This window comes from Zootoca vivipara, chromosome 15, assembly GCF_963506605.1.
Source record: "Zootoca vivipara chromosome 15, rZooViv1.1, whole genome shotgun sequence".
NCBI classification, from domain to species: Eukaryota; Metazoa; Chordata; class Lepidosauria; order Squamata; family Lacertidae; genus Zootoca; species Zootoca vivipara.
In genome coordinates this window covers 2810203-2823413 of record NC_083290.1, presented here as the reverse complement: position 1 = coordinate 2823413, position 13211 = coordinate 2810203, and the positions used below count along the sequence as shown (strand labels likewise).

The following is a 13211-nucleotide window of genomic DNA, read 5'->3' as shown; positions in this document are numbered from 1 at the left end:
GGCAGGTGGCTGGCGTGCCAACCCTGAGTCGCGAGTACATTAGAGGAGCCCTGCAGGATCCGGCCAGAGGTTCCCAGAGCAGCTTACATACAATCAAATAAAACCGGACAGTCCTTGCCTGCAGGCTTTATGATCTAAAAGACTCGACAGAGAAAGAAAACAGGGAAACGAGGATGGGGGCAGAAGAGAGGGAAAGCAAATGCAAGTGCCGATTCTTAAAGTTAAATAGTAATTCTTACAATGAGTGGCTGGAACTGTAATGGTTCAGGGGCAGGGGGTGCCTCACTTTGGCGGAGCTGATGACATGAGCCCCACTTTCCGTCCAGATGTTCTAGGCATGGGAAACTTTTGGCCCTCCAGAGGTTGCTGGACTACAACTGCCATCATCCCCAGAGGGCGTGACAGCCAGAGGCCAGGGATAATGGGGGTTGTTCAGCAACTTCTGGAGGGCCTAAAGTTCCCCGGCGCCTGTTCTGGGCGCTCTTGTGACCAAAGCCCCATTACAGACATCCCAAACATTGGCCATTGCAGCCAGGCGCTGATGGGCGTAACAGTTAAGAATGCTGAACTGTGAGCTGATAAGAGAGAGCAGGGTTTGAATTCCCGCTCTGCCATGAAGCTCACTGGGCATGACCTTGGGCCAATCCCAGGCTCTCATCCTAACCTACCTCACAGGGATGTTGTGATGATAAAATGGGAGGGGGGGAGAGCTACCTATGCCAGCTGGAGCTCCTTGGAGTAAAAGGTGGTATACAATATATATATATATAAAAACACGACTTCTAGGCAGGGCCAGCTTGGGGCAGGCTGCCCTAGAAGGCGCTGCTCCCGGGAACCCACAACTTGCAGGGGAACAAACTTCCTTGGGAGGCGGTAGACCAGGCATCCCCAAACTTCAGCCCTCCAGATGTTTTGGACTACAGTTCCCATCATCCCTGACCACTGGTCCTGTTAGCTAGGGATCATGGGAGTTGTAGGCCAAAACATCTGGAGGGCCGCAGTTTGGGGATGCCTGCGGTAGACTCTCCTTCCTTGGGGGTTTTAAAGAAGAGGTTAGATGGCCATCTGTCCTGGATGCTTTAGTTGAGATTCCTGTATCACAGGGGGTTGGACTAGATTACTTTGGGGGGCCCTTCTTAGATGGCCATCTGTCCTGGATGCTTTAGTTGAGATTCCTGTATCTCAGGGGGTTGGACTAGATTACTTTGGGGGGCCCTTCCAACTCTACAATTCTATTATTCTTTCTCCTAGGTTGGGGCTGTTCATTGTTTCTTTTTAAAAAATACTGACAAAATAACCTGCCCCCCCCACTTTTTTTTATCTTGTAGGAGTTTGCTGTTCCTGACTTCCGCCCTTCTCACTTGGACGTCAGCCAGGCCACCCAGCTCCTGCAGCAGCAGCAGCAACAACTTCGGAGGCGGCCCTCTTTGCTGTCTGAATATCATCCTGGCTCCGACAGGTAGGGCGCCCTTGATCTTTGGCCTGTTGTTATGTGATCATATCACCTTTCCCTATATGCGCCCACTCAGCCGCTCCAATCTGACGTTTCAGGTTTCCACATAATCCTTTTTCCAAAGTTTTTTAAAAAACCAACAACTTACATATATCTTAATAAAAGGAGCAATACTTAAGAACATGAGTTGTCAGTTCTGCCTCTCCAGGTTCACGGGGTCATTTGCGTTCATAATAGGGGATTTTATTTTGGAACCTCCCCTCTGGAACTGCTGACGGAAGGATGCTTAAACGCGCCAGATTAAAGGCTCTGCCATGTTTTGGAACGTCAGCGATATTTCAGCAGAGATTGGGCGGCCACCCGCCAGGGGTTTTGCCGCTGCATCCTGCATTGCAGATCGCCACATTGAGCAGGGGATTGGACTCGGCGACCTCTTAATTTCCCTTCCGACTCTGCGATTCTGTGAAAGCACTCCCGCCCACCCCAGAGGTGCAGAAACGGGGCTGTGATTTACTAAGTAAATTGGAAGACTCCCTGGTAAATCAGGGACAGCTGGCGGGTATGCCATTGCACTTATTTCCTCTCCCTCTCAGGCCCCCTCAGGAAAGAAGATCTGGCTACGAGGCCCAGTTCCACCCCGGCTCGTCGCAAGCGGATCACGATGGGCTGGATTCGAAGAGGCCACGCTTGGACCAGGTTTCCGACTCCCACTACCAGCGGGTCAGCGCCGCGACGGTCCTGCCGCTGTCCCACCAGCTGCAGGATGGGCTGCGTTCGTCAGACTTGAAGAAGGTAACGCCGGCTGGGGAGAGGCCACCGCCAACACCTGCCTTTCCCCCCAGTTTGAGGCATCAGCTGTACAGCGGTGTCTGGTGTCCGTTTGGACTGGTGGGGCCGGAGTCAGGGAGCCCGACAGTAGGTGGTGCCAGAGCCAGTGACAAGGAGAGCCAGCTCTAGGAAGCTCAGAGCTCCTCTGCCAAAGGAGTTTCACAGGAGCATAGGAAGCTGTGTTAAACCGAGTCAGGACCTTGGTCCATTTATCTCTGTATTGTCTGCACTGACTGGCGGCGGCTTTCCAGGATTTTGTTCATTGGAGGCCAGCGGTCGTGGCTCAGATCTGTTGTTGTTGTTGTTGTTTAGTCGTTTAGTCGTGTCCGACTCTTCGTGACCCCATGGACCATAGCACGCCAGGCACTCCTGTCTTGCACTGCCTCCCGCAGTTTGGTCAAACTCATGTTCGTAGCTTCGAGAACACTGTCCAACCATCTCGTCCTCTGTCGTCCTCTTCTCCTTGTGCCCTCCATCTTTCCCAACATCAGGGTCTTTTCCAGGGAGTCTTCTCTTCTCATGAGGTGGCCAAAGTATTGGAGCCTCATCTTCACGATCTGTCCTTCCAGTGAGCACTCAGGGCTGATTTCCTTCAGAATGGATAGGTTTGATCTTCTTGCAGTCCATGGGACTCTCAAGAGTCTCCTCCAGCACCATAATTCAAAAGCATCCATTCTTTGGCGATCAGCCTTCTTTATGGTCCAGCTCTCACTTCCATACATCACTAGTGGGAAAACCTTAGCTTTAACTATATGGACCTTTGTAGGCAAGGTGATGTCTCTGCTTTTTAAGATGCTGTCTAGGTTTGTCATTGCTTTTCTCCCAAGAAGCAGGCGTCTTTCAATTTCGTGATTAGATCTAGATCTAGGGCCCTTCAACTAGTGCAGAATTCAGCAGTCGGGTTGCTCTCCAGAGCAAGACGGTTTGCGCATATTACACCCATCCTGGCCCGACTGCATTCACTGCCAATTAGCTTCCGGGCCCAATTCAAAGTGCTGGTTTTATCCTATAAAGCCTTAAACGGCTCAGGACTGCAATATTACAGGGACTGCTTCTCTCTGTATGAACCGACCTAGACTCTGTGATCATCATCTGAGGCCTTTCTTTCTTTCTTTGCCTCCTCTCCGAGAAGTCTGAAAGGTGGCAATACAAGAACGGGCCTTTTCTGCACTGGCTCCCTGTTTGTGGAATGCTCTCCCCAAGGAGCTTCGCCTGGCGCCTTCATTACATATCTTTAGGCACCAGGCAAAAACGTTCCTTTTTAAACAGGCTTTTGTTTGATTAATATTCTACGGCAGTGATGGGCAACCTTTTGAGCTTGGTGTGTCAAAATTCGCCTAAAAACCGAGCATAACTCACGTGTTGTGTCACTTGGAGAAAAAAAAACATAATTTCACAATATTTATAGTTTAAATAACAAAAATGTATAGTTGTAATATATAACTGTATTTAATAAACCAAAAACTAATTATTTAACCTAACCTAACCAAAAAACCCATATTTATCACAAAATGCCCAGAGTTGTTGAGCTTTTTTTGGGGGGAGCTGCTGACCAAAGTTTTGGAGGTTTTTTTAGGGGGTGCAAACGTTGCTTTGCTTTTTTTGGGGGGGTGCCCCAAAAGCTGCTGTGGTTTTTTTTGGGGGGGGAAGAGAACAGAAATAAATGACGAATAATACCTTCGCTGGAACTAACATGCAGCACCGACATAGTCTGCCAAAGCGCAAAAAAAACCAGCACAGAAAGGGTTAAAAAACGACCGCTGTTACACCCAATCATAGTCTGCCAAAGCGCCAGAAAAAACAGCACAGAAAGGGTTAAAAACAATCTCTGGCTACCAGCAGCAACAACAACAACAAAAGGATCCGGGTTTTAACAGCGGAGACAAGCTGTAGCGTGAAGAGAAAAACAACAACAGCGCAAATGGGCCGATGGGGCGTGTGCCAGCAGTGAGGGCTCTGCGTGTCACGTCTGACACGCGTGTCATAGGTTCGCCATCACTGTTCTACGGCCTTTCAAATGTGTTTGTGAAAGGGCGGGGAGTTATTTTTTTTATTTAAAAAATAGCAACTATTTTTTTGTTTTGTTTTTATCAGGTATTTTTATCTTGCAAACCGCCCCGAGATCTTCGGATGAAGGGCAGTATATAAATTTAACAAAACAAAACAAATCTATTTCTCCTCTCCTCCCCCCCCCCAGGAGTCAGCTTTTGGAGGCAAGCATGACGGGCCACCATCCCCGCTCTCAGGCCAGCCCTGCGGCGATGACCAAAATGCGTCTCCGTCCAAGCTGTCGAAGGAGGAGCTGATCCAGAGCATGGACCGGGTGGACCGGGAGATCGCCAAAGTGGAACAGCAGATCCTGAAGCTGAAGAAGAAGCAAGTGAGTTGTCGGAACAGGGCACGGGGCTCGCACCCACCCCTAGGCCTGCTGGATTAGGAATGTGTGTGTGGAAGGCTTCTGGCATAGAAGAGATGGGATGGGGGGCATGGAAGCCTTCGGCCGAGGATGAGGGGTTGCTGCAGGTAGCTCAGGTAGGCTGCAGGTGGGTGGAGGCAGGGCAGGTGGGCAGGGGTGGGATAGCAGAGAATGGGGCTGGCGTTTCTGTTGTTGGGATCTGGCTGAATCAACAAAAGGTTGGTCAAACCAGGGATCTGGCTGTAGAGCAGGGGTGGGGAACATCTCCAGATGTTGTGGTCCTCCAGATGTTCTTGGACTCCAAACTTCCCATGGATGATGGGAGTTGTAGTCTAGCAACATCTAGAGGGGACTGCAGGCTAGCCATCCCGGAGCTAGCAGAAGGGTGTCTATTTGTTTGTCTTAGGCAAGCTTTGTATGCATAGTGATGTCACTTCGAGAGTCTTCCTGGGAGTTAAATGAAGTTTAATCGTAATGGTATATTTATATGCCATTTAACTGCCGCAAACTGCAAGTGGTTTTTTTTTTGCAGAAAAGCAATATAAATGTTCATTTAAAAAATGCTGATAAAAAAGCAAACCTTAAATGCAACTCAACCTAAAAACCGTTTAAAAAGAAGTAATACCAGTATTGACAGTACTGTGCTAGATGGACCAGCGGTCTAATTCAGGATAAGGCAGCTTTCTGCGTTCCTCTCCCTGTTCTAACAGGAGATGCTAGAGAGTTTCCCAAACTTGTGCTTCCAGCTGTTGCTGGACTACAACTCCCATCACCCCTGGGTCCTGCTAGCTAGAGATGATGGGAGTTGTAGTCCAACAACAGCTGGAGGCACAAGTTTGAGAAACACTGATATGTTCTTGTCCGCACCAGGGGGTGGGGAATCTCTGTGGCTTTCCTGCTGCTGTTGGACCCCAATTCCCATCAGCCCCAGCCCTGGTCGGTGGTCAGGGACGGATGGGTGCTGGAGTCCCAACAACAGCAGGAGGGTTCCACATTGGCGACTTGTGGAGTAGGCAAAGCAAAGCAAAGCAAAGCAAAGCATGGTGTACAGTATTGGTGATTGTTTACTTCACCCCTGGTTTACCAAACCCAGTTTTTCCTGGTGTAGACTTTTTAGCCTCCCTCTGCATGATTATTTTTAAGTCTCTCTCTTTTTTTAAGTTCAAAAGCAAAAATACAGCCTGGTGGCTTTGCAATCTCTTGGTGCCTTCTTCCTACCTTTACAAATTTGCACCTTGCAGCAAACTGTTGATTCAGAGGCTGGCTTTCCCTCCCTCTCTGGTGACTCATTCCCGGTGAGAGCAAGGACCCTGGTACAGATGGCTTTTTTTTTTGTCTCCTAGCAACAACTGGAGGAAGAATCTGCAAAGCCCCCTGAGCCGGAGAGACCCGTCTCCCCTCCCCCTGTGGAACAGAAGCACCGCAGCATCGTCCAGATTATTTATGACGAGAATCGGGTAACACTTGCTTCTCCCACACCCCTTTTTTTCAAAGCCTCTTTTATATTTGCTGCAGGGATTTGTACCGGGCACCGGGTCTTACTTGTGCCCGCAAGAGAGAGGATTCCCGTGTTTGCATGTTGTGATGAGCTGGGGTTGGTGGCCTAGTGGGGTTTCATTGCGCATGCCACCTGGTCGCACCTTCCCTGGGACGAGCGAACCCGGAAGCCACCAGTTCCTATTGATGTCTGAACCCAGAAGTGAGGGTTGTTGCTGGTCTTTTTAGGCTCGTGGCTTGGATTTTTGAGCAAGTGCCATGGGGCCCACCCCCTCTGGCCCCACCTCTTCCCTATAATGCCCTCCCTTCCCTCCCCCTGAGAGATGGAAAGAGAGAATGTGGATGTAGAAACACACTTTGCTTTCCCAAAGCCTGGTCTAGTAGAATTCATCCGAACCCTTGAAAGCACGTAGAGCACAAAGAGGAAGTGGGAAAGAGAGCCGCTCTTCCAACTTCCTCCTTCATCTCGATGTGCTTTTCAAGGGAGAGAAAGGCAAAACCATCCTCGTTGCCTCATAAGCATGAGGAGGGGGGGTCTGTGAGTGGGGAGTGGTACCTCTTTGGCGACCCCTGCTCCCTAACAAGCCAGGATCCCTAACAAACCGTGGTTTGTTGTTGGGTTATGGGGCACTCTGCTTTCGCTAGGCTAGTGAGCAGTCTCGTGCTGCACCAGCGACTGCCTTGTTTTCTATGGAACGAGGTTGTCTTCATGAGTTCCCAAGAGTAAGTGCACCCTGTGTATATAGCTGACGTCGTTTCTTTATTCCATGTTCAGCTTTGCAAGGACTTCCAGGGTAACATTTTGAAGCCGGCTTTAAGCTTCTTGCCTGCAAAGCACGTGGCCAGAGTTCCAAAAGTTCGGGGCTCGCTCAGAGCTGAATACAGTGGTATCTCAGGTTACAAACACCTCGGGTTACAAACACCTCAGGTTACAAACTCTGCTAACCCGGAAGTAGTACCTCGGGTTTCAAACTTTGCCCCAGGATAAGAACGGAAAGTGTGTGGCGGCGGCAGCGGTAGCCCCATAAGCAAAAGCGCGCCTTAGGTTAAGAACGGTTTTGGGTTACGAACGGACCTCTGGAACGAATTAAGTTCGTAACCCGAGGTACCACTGTAAAAAGGTTTATTTGTTGAGACTTTCCCCTCCATCAGTTCACTATAATAAGACTAATAAGAATGATAGATAGATTTTGCTTTTAGGAAGATGCAGTCCTTCAGATGTTGCTGGACTCCAGCTCCCATCAGCCCCTGCCAGCTCAGCCATTGGTCAGGGATCTGGAAGGCTACATTTGTAGGGAGGGAATCAGGTTCCTCGCCCCTGGTATATTCCAGGGGCTTTTAAAGCCCCGGTCAGTCAGATGCTCCAATGCCCAACTCTTTTCTGGTATCTTTCCGAGCAAGGAAAGTGTGTGTTGTCATCCAGGATATAGTGTAATCCTGTGGTTCTCTAACTTTTTTGGGGCACGACCACCTTGGTTCTCTAAACTCACCCCCAGTGCCCCCCCCGCCCCGCCTCGTAAAAAGCATTATTTAAATAGCGGTTTACGTGACCCACTAAGGAACATAATAGCACAATAGAATTCAAAACAGTCACGTTTAACTGCACATTGATTAAAAATCCAGTTGGAACTATTTGGTTTAATTATTTCATCACAATTGGTGTGCTCAGTCCAGTCACACCAGTGTCCGAGAGGCGTTTACACCTTGAGCACCCCATTGCCTCTTAGTGCCCCCCTATGCAATCCCACCACCTCTCTGGCTGCTTTAATTGAGGATGCCCCCCGATCTTTTGAGCACAGCCGTGGGAACCGTGCCCTGTGTCTGTTGCCAAACTCCTGTCTGATGCAACATGGTGGTGACGACAACACTGAATGTACACAGGCCTGGCTGTGACCTGTGTGTGTGTGTGTGTGTGTGTGTGTGTGTGTGTGTGTGTGAGAGAGAGAGAGAGAGAGAGAGAGAGAGAGAGAGAGAGAGAGAGAGCGCTATCTCTATTCTCCCTGTTGTGCAAGCGAGAGCCATTTCTATGGAGAAGAATGCGGTCAAAGAGGAAGGCGAGGTCAGCGCGAATAACCCCCGTTTCAGCTGGAGAGTTCAGCTGGTCTTGGGGGAGGGATATTTTGGCCAGGACGCAAGGCCTTAAAATTCAGATCCCAGAGCTCTTTGGAGACCAGGCAAACCCCTGGGTATCTGAAGAAGTGTGCATGCACACGAAAGCTCATACCTATGACAAACTTAGTTGGTCTCTAAGGTGCTACTGGAAGGATTTTTTTTAATTTTTTTTTCCTTGGGTCCAAGTGCAAGTATCCAAGCAGCCACCTGGCCCTTCAGGCATGGTAGACCTTTAATGTCTGTCTCCCCCTCACCACCACCACTATATTTTAGCATTGAAGCATTGAGGGGGAGCTTTGCAGCTCGGTTGTGAAGAACCAGGGTTGGGCAGGGGATAAAAAAATTAGGAAACACTTCCCCTGCCAGGGCAGAAATGGAACTGGGTTTGTGATGGACAACCCTCCTTAGAAAATATTTTTGCTCTCAGAATGTTGTGCGAAATGTTTCCAGTGTGGTGAAATGGAGCCAGTGTGGTGTAGTGGTTAAGAGCGGTAGACTCCTAATCTGGGGAACCGGGTTCGTGTCTCTGCTCCTCCACATGCAGCTGCTGGGTGACCTTGGGCTAGTCACACTTCTCTGAAGTCTCTCAGCCCCACCCACATCACAGAGTGTTTGTTATGGGGGAGGAAGGGAAAGGAGATTGTTGAGACTCCTTCGGGTAGTGATAAAGCGGGATATTAAATCCAAACTCTTCTTCTTCTTCCTTAATATATATATATGTGTGTGTGTGTATCTGTCCATATATGTATATGGTGTTTTGTGTGTGTGTGTTTGTGTGTGTGTGTGTGTGTGTATTTTCTCTTAAGTGCCCCAGTGCTATGACTTGGAAAAAAGGTCAGATAGAAGGAAGAAGCGTGTTTGTGGTTTTTTTTATAGACAGCTATCTATCTCCATTTAAACCTGTGTGGGTGTATGTATCTGTATCTATCCATAGAAACCTATCTGTGTGTAAACATAATCTATATCTATCAAAATCCGTGGGTGGGTGCCCACATCTATCTACCCATAGGGAACTCTTTGTGTATACCTACCTTATCTGTTGAAACTGTGTATTTACATACACATCTATCCATAGAAACCTCTCTCTGTGTGTAAGCCCATCTATTTATATTGAAACCTCTCTCTCTCTCTCTCTGTGTGTGTGTGTGTGTGTGTGTGTGTACACCTCTGCCTATCCGTAGAAACCCCTGGGGTGTGTGTGTACCTATCTATATCCATTTATTGAAACGTGTGTACATATCTCTGTCTACATACATGGGTCTAGTTACAGGTAGGTAGCCGTGTTGGTCTGAGTCGAAGCAAAATAAAAAAATTCCTTCAGTAGCACCTTAAAGACCAACTAAGTTTATATTTTGGTATGAGCTTTCGTGTGCATGCACCCTTCTTCAGATACACACTGTGTATCAGATACACGCTGTGTATCTGAAGAAGTGTGCATGCACACGAAAGCTCATACTGTACCAAAATATAAACTTAGTTGGTCTTTAAGGTGCTACTGAAGGATTTTTTTTATTTTACATACATGGGTTTATGTATATCACCTTGCTGATTTTCTGGGCCATCTAATGATGCCTTTCTCCCCCCCCCCCTGGCTTTGCAGAAAAAGGCCGAAGAAGCCCACAAGATCTTCGAAGGCCTCGGCCCCAAAGTCGAACTGGTGAGCAACCCTATAACTTTTGTGGCCTTCCCATGTGTCGCTTTCTCAAACTTGCTTTTAGCTCTTCCAGCGCAGGGGTGGGGGGTGGGGGTTCTCCCCACAGGTTCTTGGGCCTCGCTTCCCAGTGACCAGTGAGTTGGGACCTCCCCAGATCTGTCCTGATGGATGGTGAACTTCCTTTGAACTGGAACGCCCTGGCCCAGCTTTCTAGGGCGGGCGGGTGTTCCTGGCTGGGCTGGCGTTGGGCCTGCCGCACGTGGGTGGCGATGCTTAAAGTTCCCTCTTAGTGAGGTTTGCTATTAAAAAAGAAGAAGAAGCTTGCCCTGATGTGTTCTGTGCTGTGCAAGGGGTTGGGCTAGACAACCCTTTGGACCCCTCCCGACACTACGGTTCCACGATTTCTTGGGCTTCTTAGCTTGTTTTCTTTCCACCCCCTGCTCCGCAGCCCCTCTACAACCAGCCGTCAGACACAAAAGTGTACCATGAAAACATCAAAACGTAAGTGCCTCGCATCACCACCGGCATGGCGGCTCCCCGGCCTGGATTGCTTTGAAAAAGAGGGTTGGACTTGTATATGCAACTGAGAGGTGGATAGTGGGAAGTCCTTTTTACTCATTTCTCCCTCTTTTCCTTTTCATTCCTTTCTTGTTTCCTTAATACAGTGGTACCTTGGTTCTCAAACTTAATCCATTCCGGAAGTACATTCCAAAACCAAAGCGTTCCAAAACCAAGGCGCGTTTTCCCATAGAAAGTAATGCAAAATGGATTAATCCGTTCCAGACTTTTGAAAACAACCCCTAAAACAGCCATTTGACATGAATTTTGCTGTCTAACGAGACCATGGATCCATAAGATGAAAGCAATAAACAGTCAGTCACACAATCCTTCCATCAGTAGCTGAACTGGGCTCCACACAGTCACAAAAACAAAGCAAAAAAGAGCCACAAAACCACAAAATTAGTAGCAAAACCAGACAGACCTCAGCGTAACACTCAACTTGGAAGTGTAACACTCAAAACGGAGCATGTTTGGCTTCTGAAAAAAGTTTGCAAACCAGAACACTTACGGTACTTCCAGGTTTGCAGTGTTTGGGTTCCAAGTTGTTTGAGTACCAAGGCGTTTGAGAACCACGGTACCACAAAATAAATAATAATAATAATAATAATAATAATAATAATAATATACAGTAATAATATATTTATTTATACCCCGCCCTCCCCGGCCAAGACAGGGCTCAGGGCGGCTACACCAAATATAAAATAAAGTAAAAACATGAAAAAACAGCAACAGTTGATTAGAATACAGGTACTGTATTCTTATTCCTTTTCCTGCACTGCTCTGGTCTTTTGTATTTTGTGTGGTCCTCTGCATGTTAAGGTGCAGATGAAGGTGATGGTTAGTTGAGAAAGGACCCTGTGTGAGAGGCAGGGAAGGGGAGATCTCCCGGGGTGGGAGGATGGAAGGAGAAAGGAAAGCTCTCAGGTGAGAGCTGGGAGGGCCCACCTTTCTCTGTGTGGGACAAGTCAAGATTTACCTGTGAAATATGACTTTGTACCCCCCCTTTCTCTTTTTTCTTGGTTTTTGTTTAGTTTTTTTTATTGTAAAGACTTACCCTGTTTCTTATATTTTAAGACATACCCATAAAATAAGCCATAGGAGGATTTTTAAGCATTCAAGGAATATAAGACATAGTGATAGGCGCAGCAGCAATGCCGGCCGCGGCAGGAGGAGGAGAAAAAAAATAAGACATCCCTTGAAAATAAGCCATAGACGTGTCTTATAATATGAGAAACACGGTAATTAAAAGAGGATTGGACGAATTCAAGGAGGAGAATAAAGGTATCAAGAGCTACCAGCTACAATGGCTATGCTCTGCCTCTGAATATTTCCAGTTGCTGGAACTACAAGAAAGAAGATTCCACCTAAACATTAGGAAGAACTTCCTGACAGTAAGAGCTGTTTGGCAGTGGAATTTGCTGCCAAGGAGTGTGGTGGAGTCTCCTTCTTTGGAGGTCTTTAAGCAGAGGCTTGACAGGCATATGTCAAGAATGCTTTGATGGTGTTTCCTGCTTGGCAGGGGGTTGGACTGGATGGCCCTTGTGGTCTCTTCCAACTCTATGATTCTATGATTTTGAGAACAGGATGCTGGACTAGATGTGCCACTAGCCTGATCCAGCCAGGCTCTGCTCTGCCTCCGCTGTTGGAGGCAGGATGTCACTGAATCCCAGTTGCTAGGAACTGCAAATTGGGATGTCCCTCTCGCAGGCTTCCCATGGGGGGAGGGTGTGCCTCTGGTTGGCCACTGTGAAGAGGGGATGCTGGACTCAGTGCCCCCCCCCGCCCCTTTGGCCAGATCCAGAACCAGGCTCTCTTCTGATGCCCTTCGTGCTCTTTTTTGTTAGGAACCAAGTCATGAGAAAAAAGCTGATCCTCTTTTTCAAGAGAAGGAATCACGCCAGGAAACAGAGGGTATGGATCTATTTATTTGTTTATATTTTTGTTCTCCTGCGCATAAATTATTGGGAGCAGCCAGTTAGCTTGTTGTTAGCACAGGCTGTCTTTTCCCTCCCCCTAAAACACACCCCAAAACTCTCTGTCATTCGTCAGTTACGAGGGTATTTATTTTGGTGCTGAGTGTTGTCCTTTATACACAAAGCAGCACACATCATTCACCTACCTATACGTGGGCATAGGTAAGAGAAATGGCCCTAAGTATGAAAGCTATTAAATTTGGGTGTGAATAAGCTAACTGTGATATTAAGATATACTAGCTCACTAGATGAAATAAAAAATGAATGGAATTCAGCTACACTAGGAGGCATCAAAAAGGGTGAGTTTTACATGAGAAGTGCCAACAAAATTGCCAACCATTTAATTTTGTGTGTTCTTTGTTAAAAATGAAACAGAGCTCTGATTGAGCACCAGTGAAGCTGAAACAGGGCAAAATTAGCGCATCTCTGGTTTGCACATAATGCTAAACCGTGGATTATTAAACTATATTAAATTGTGACTTAGCATTATGTGAGAGCCCAGATCAGGACCTTAATTATGGTTTCTCAACTTGTTTTGAGATTAATCATTAGCCAAGGATTTGTATCTGGCTTATAAACTTTAGTTGGTATTAACCATAGCTTAGCATTACGTGCAAACTCGGACCTCCTCCTTAACCATGGTTAGGGAGCCATCACCAAATATACAGAGCCATGAGTGAACATGGTGATGGGCTGCAAGGTGCCTCAGCTTTAATG

General features: G+C 47.6%; 1 protein-coding gene across 4 annotated transcripts in view; it reads left to right on the top strand.

Moving 5' to 3' along the window:
• Positions 1–13211, top strand: part of NCOR1 (nuclear receptor corepressor 1) — a 101437-nt gene that overhangs the window by 19161 nt on the left and 69065 nt on the right. For all 4 annotated transcript variants that reach the window (XM_060283060.1, XM_060283061.1, XM_060283059.1 and 1 more), the window contains exons 3-9: positions 1329–1459; positions 2047–2245; positions 4479–4661; positions 6041–6154; positions 9907–9963; positions 10409–10461; positions 12366–12432. In XM_060283060.1, coding sequence (XP_060139043.1) covers positions 1329–1459; positions 2047–2245; positions 4479–4661; positions 6041–6154; positions 9907–9963; positions 10409–10461; positions 12366–12432 — 804 coding nt within the window. The remainder of the gene's footprint in view (positions 1–1328; positions 1460–2046; positions 2246–4478; positions 4662–6040; positions 6155–9906; positions 9964–10408; positions 10462–12365; positions 12433–13211) is intronic.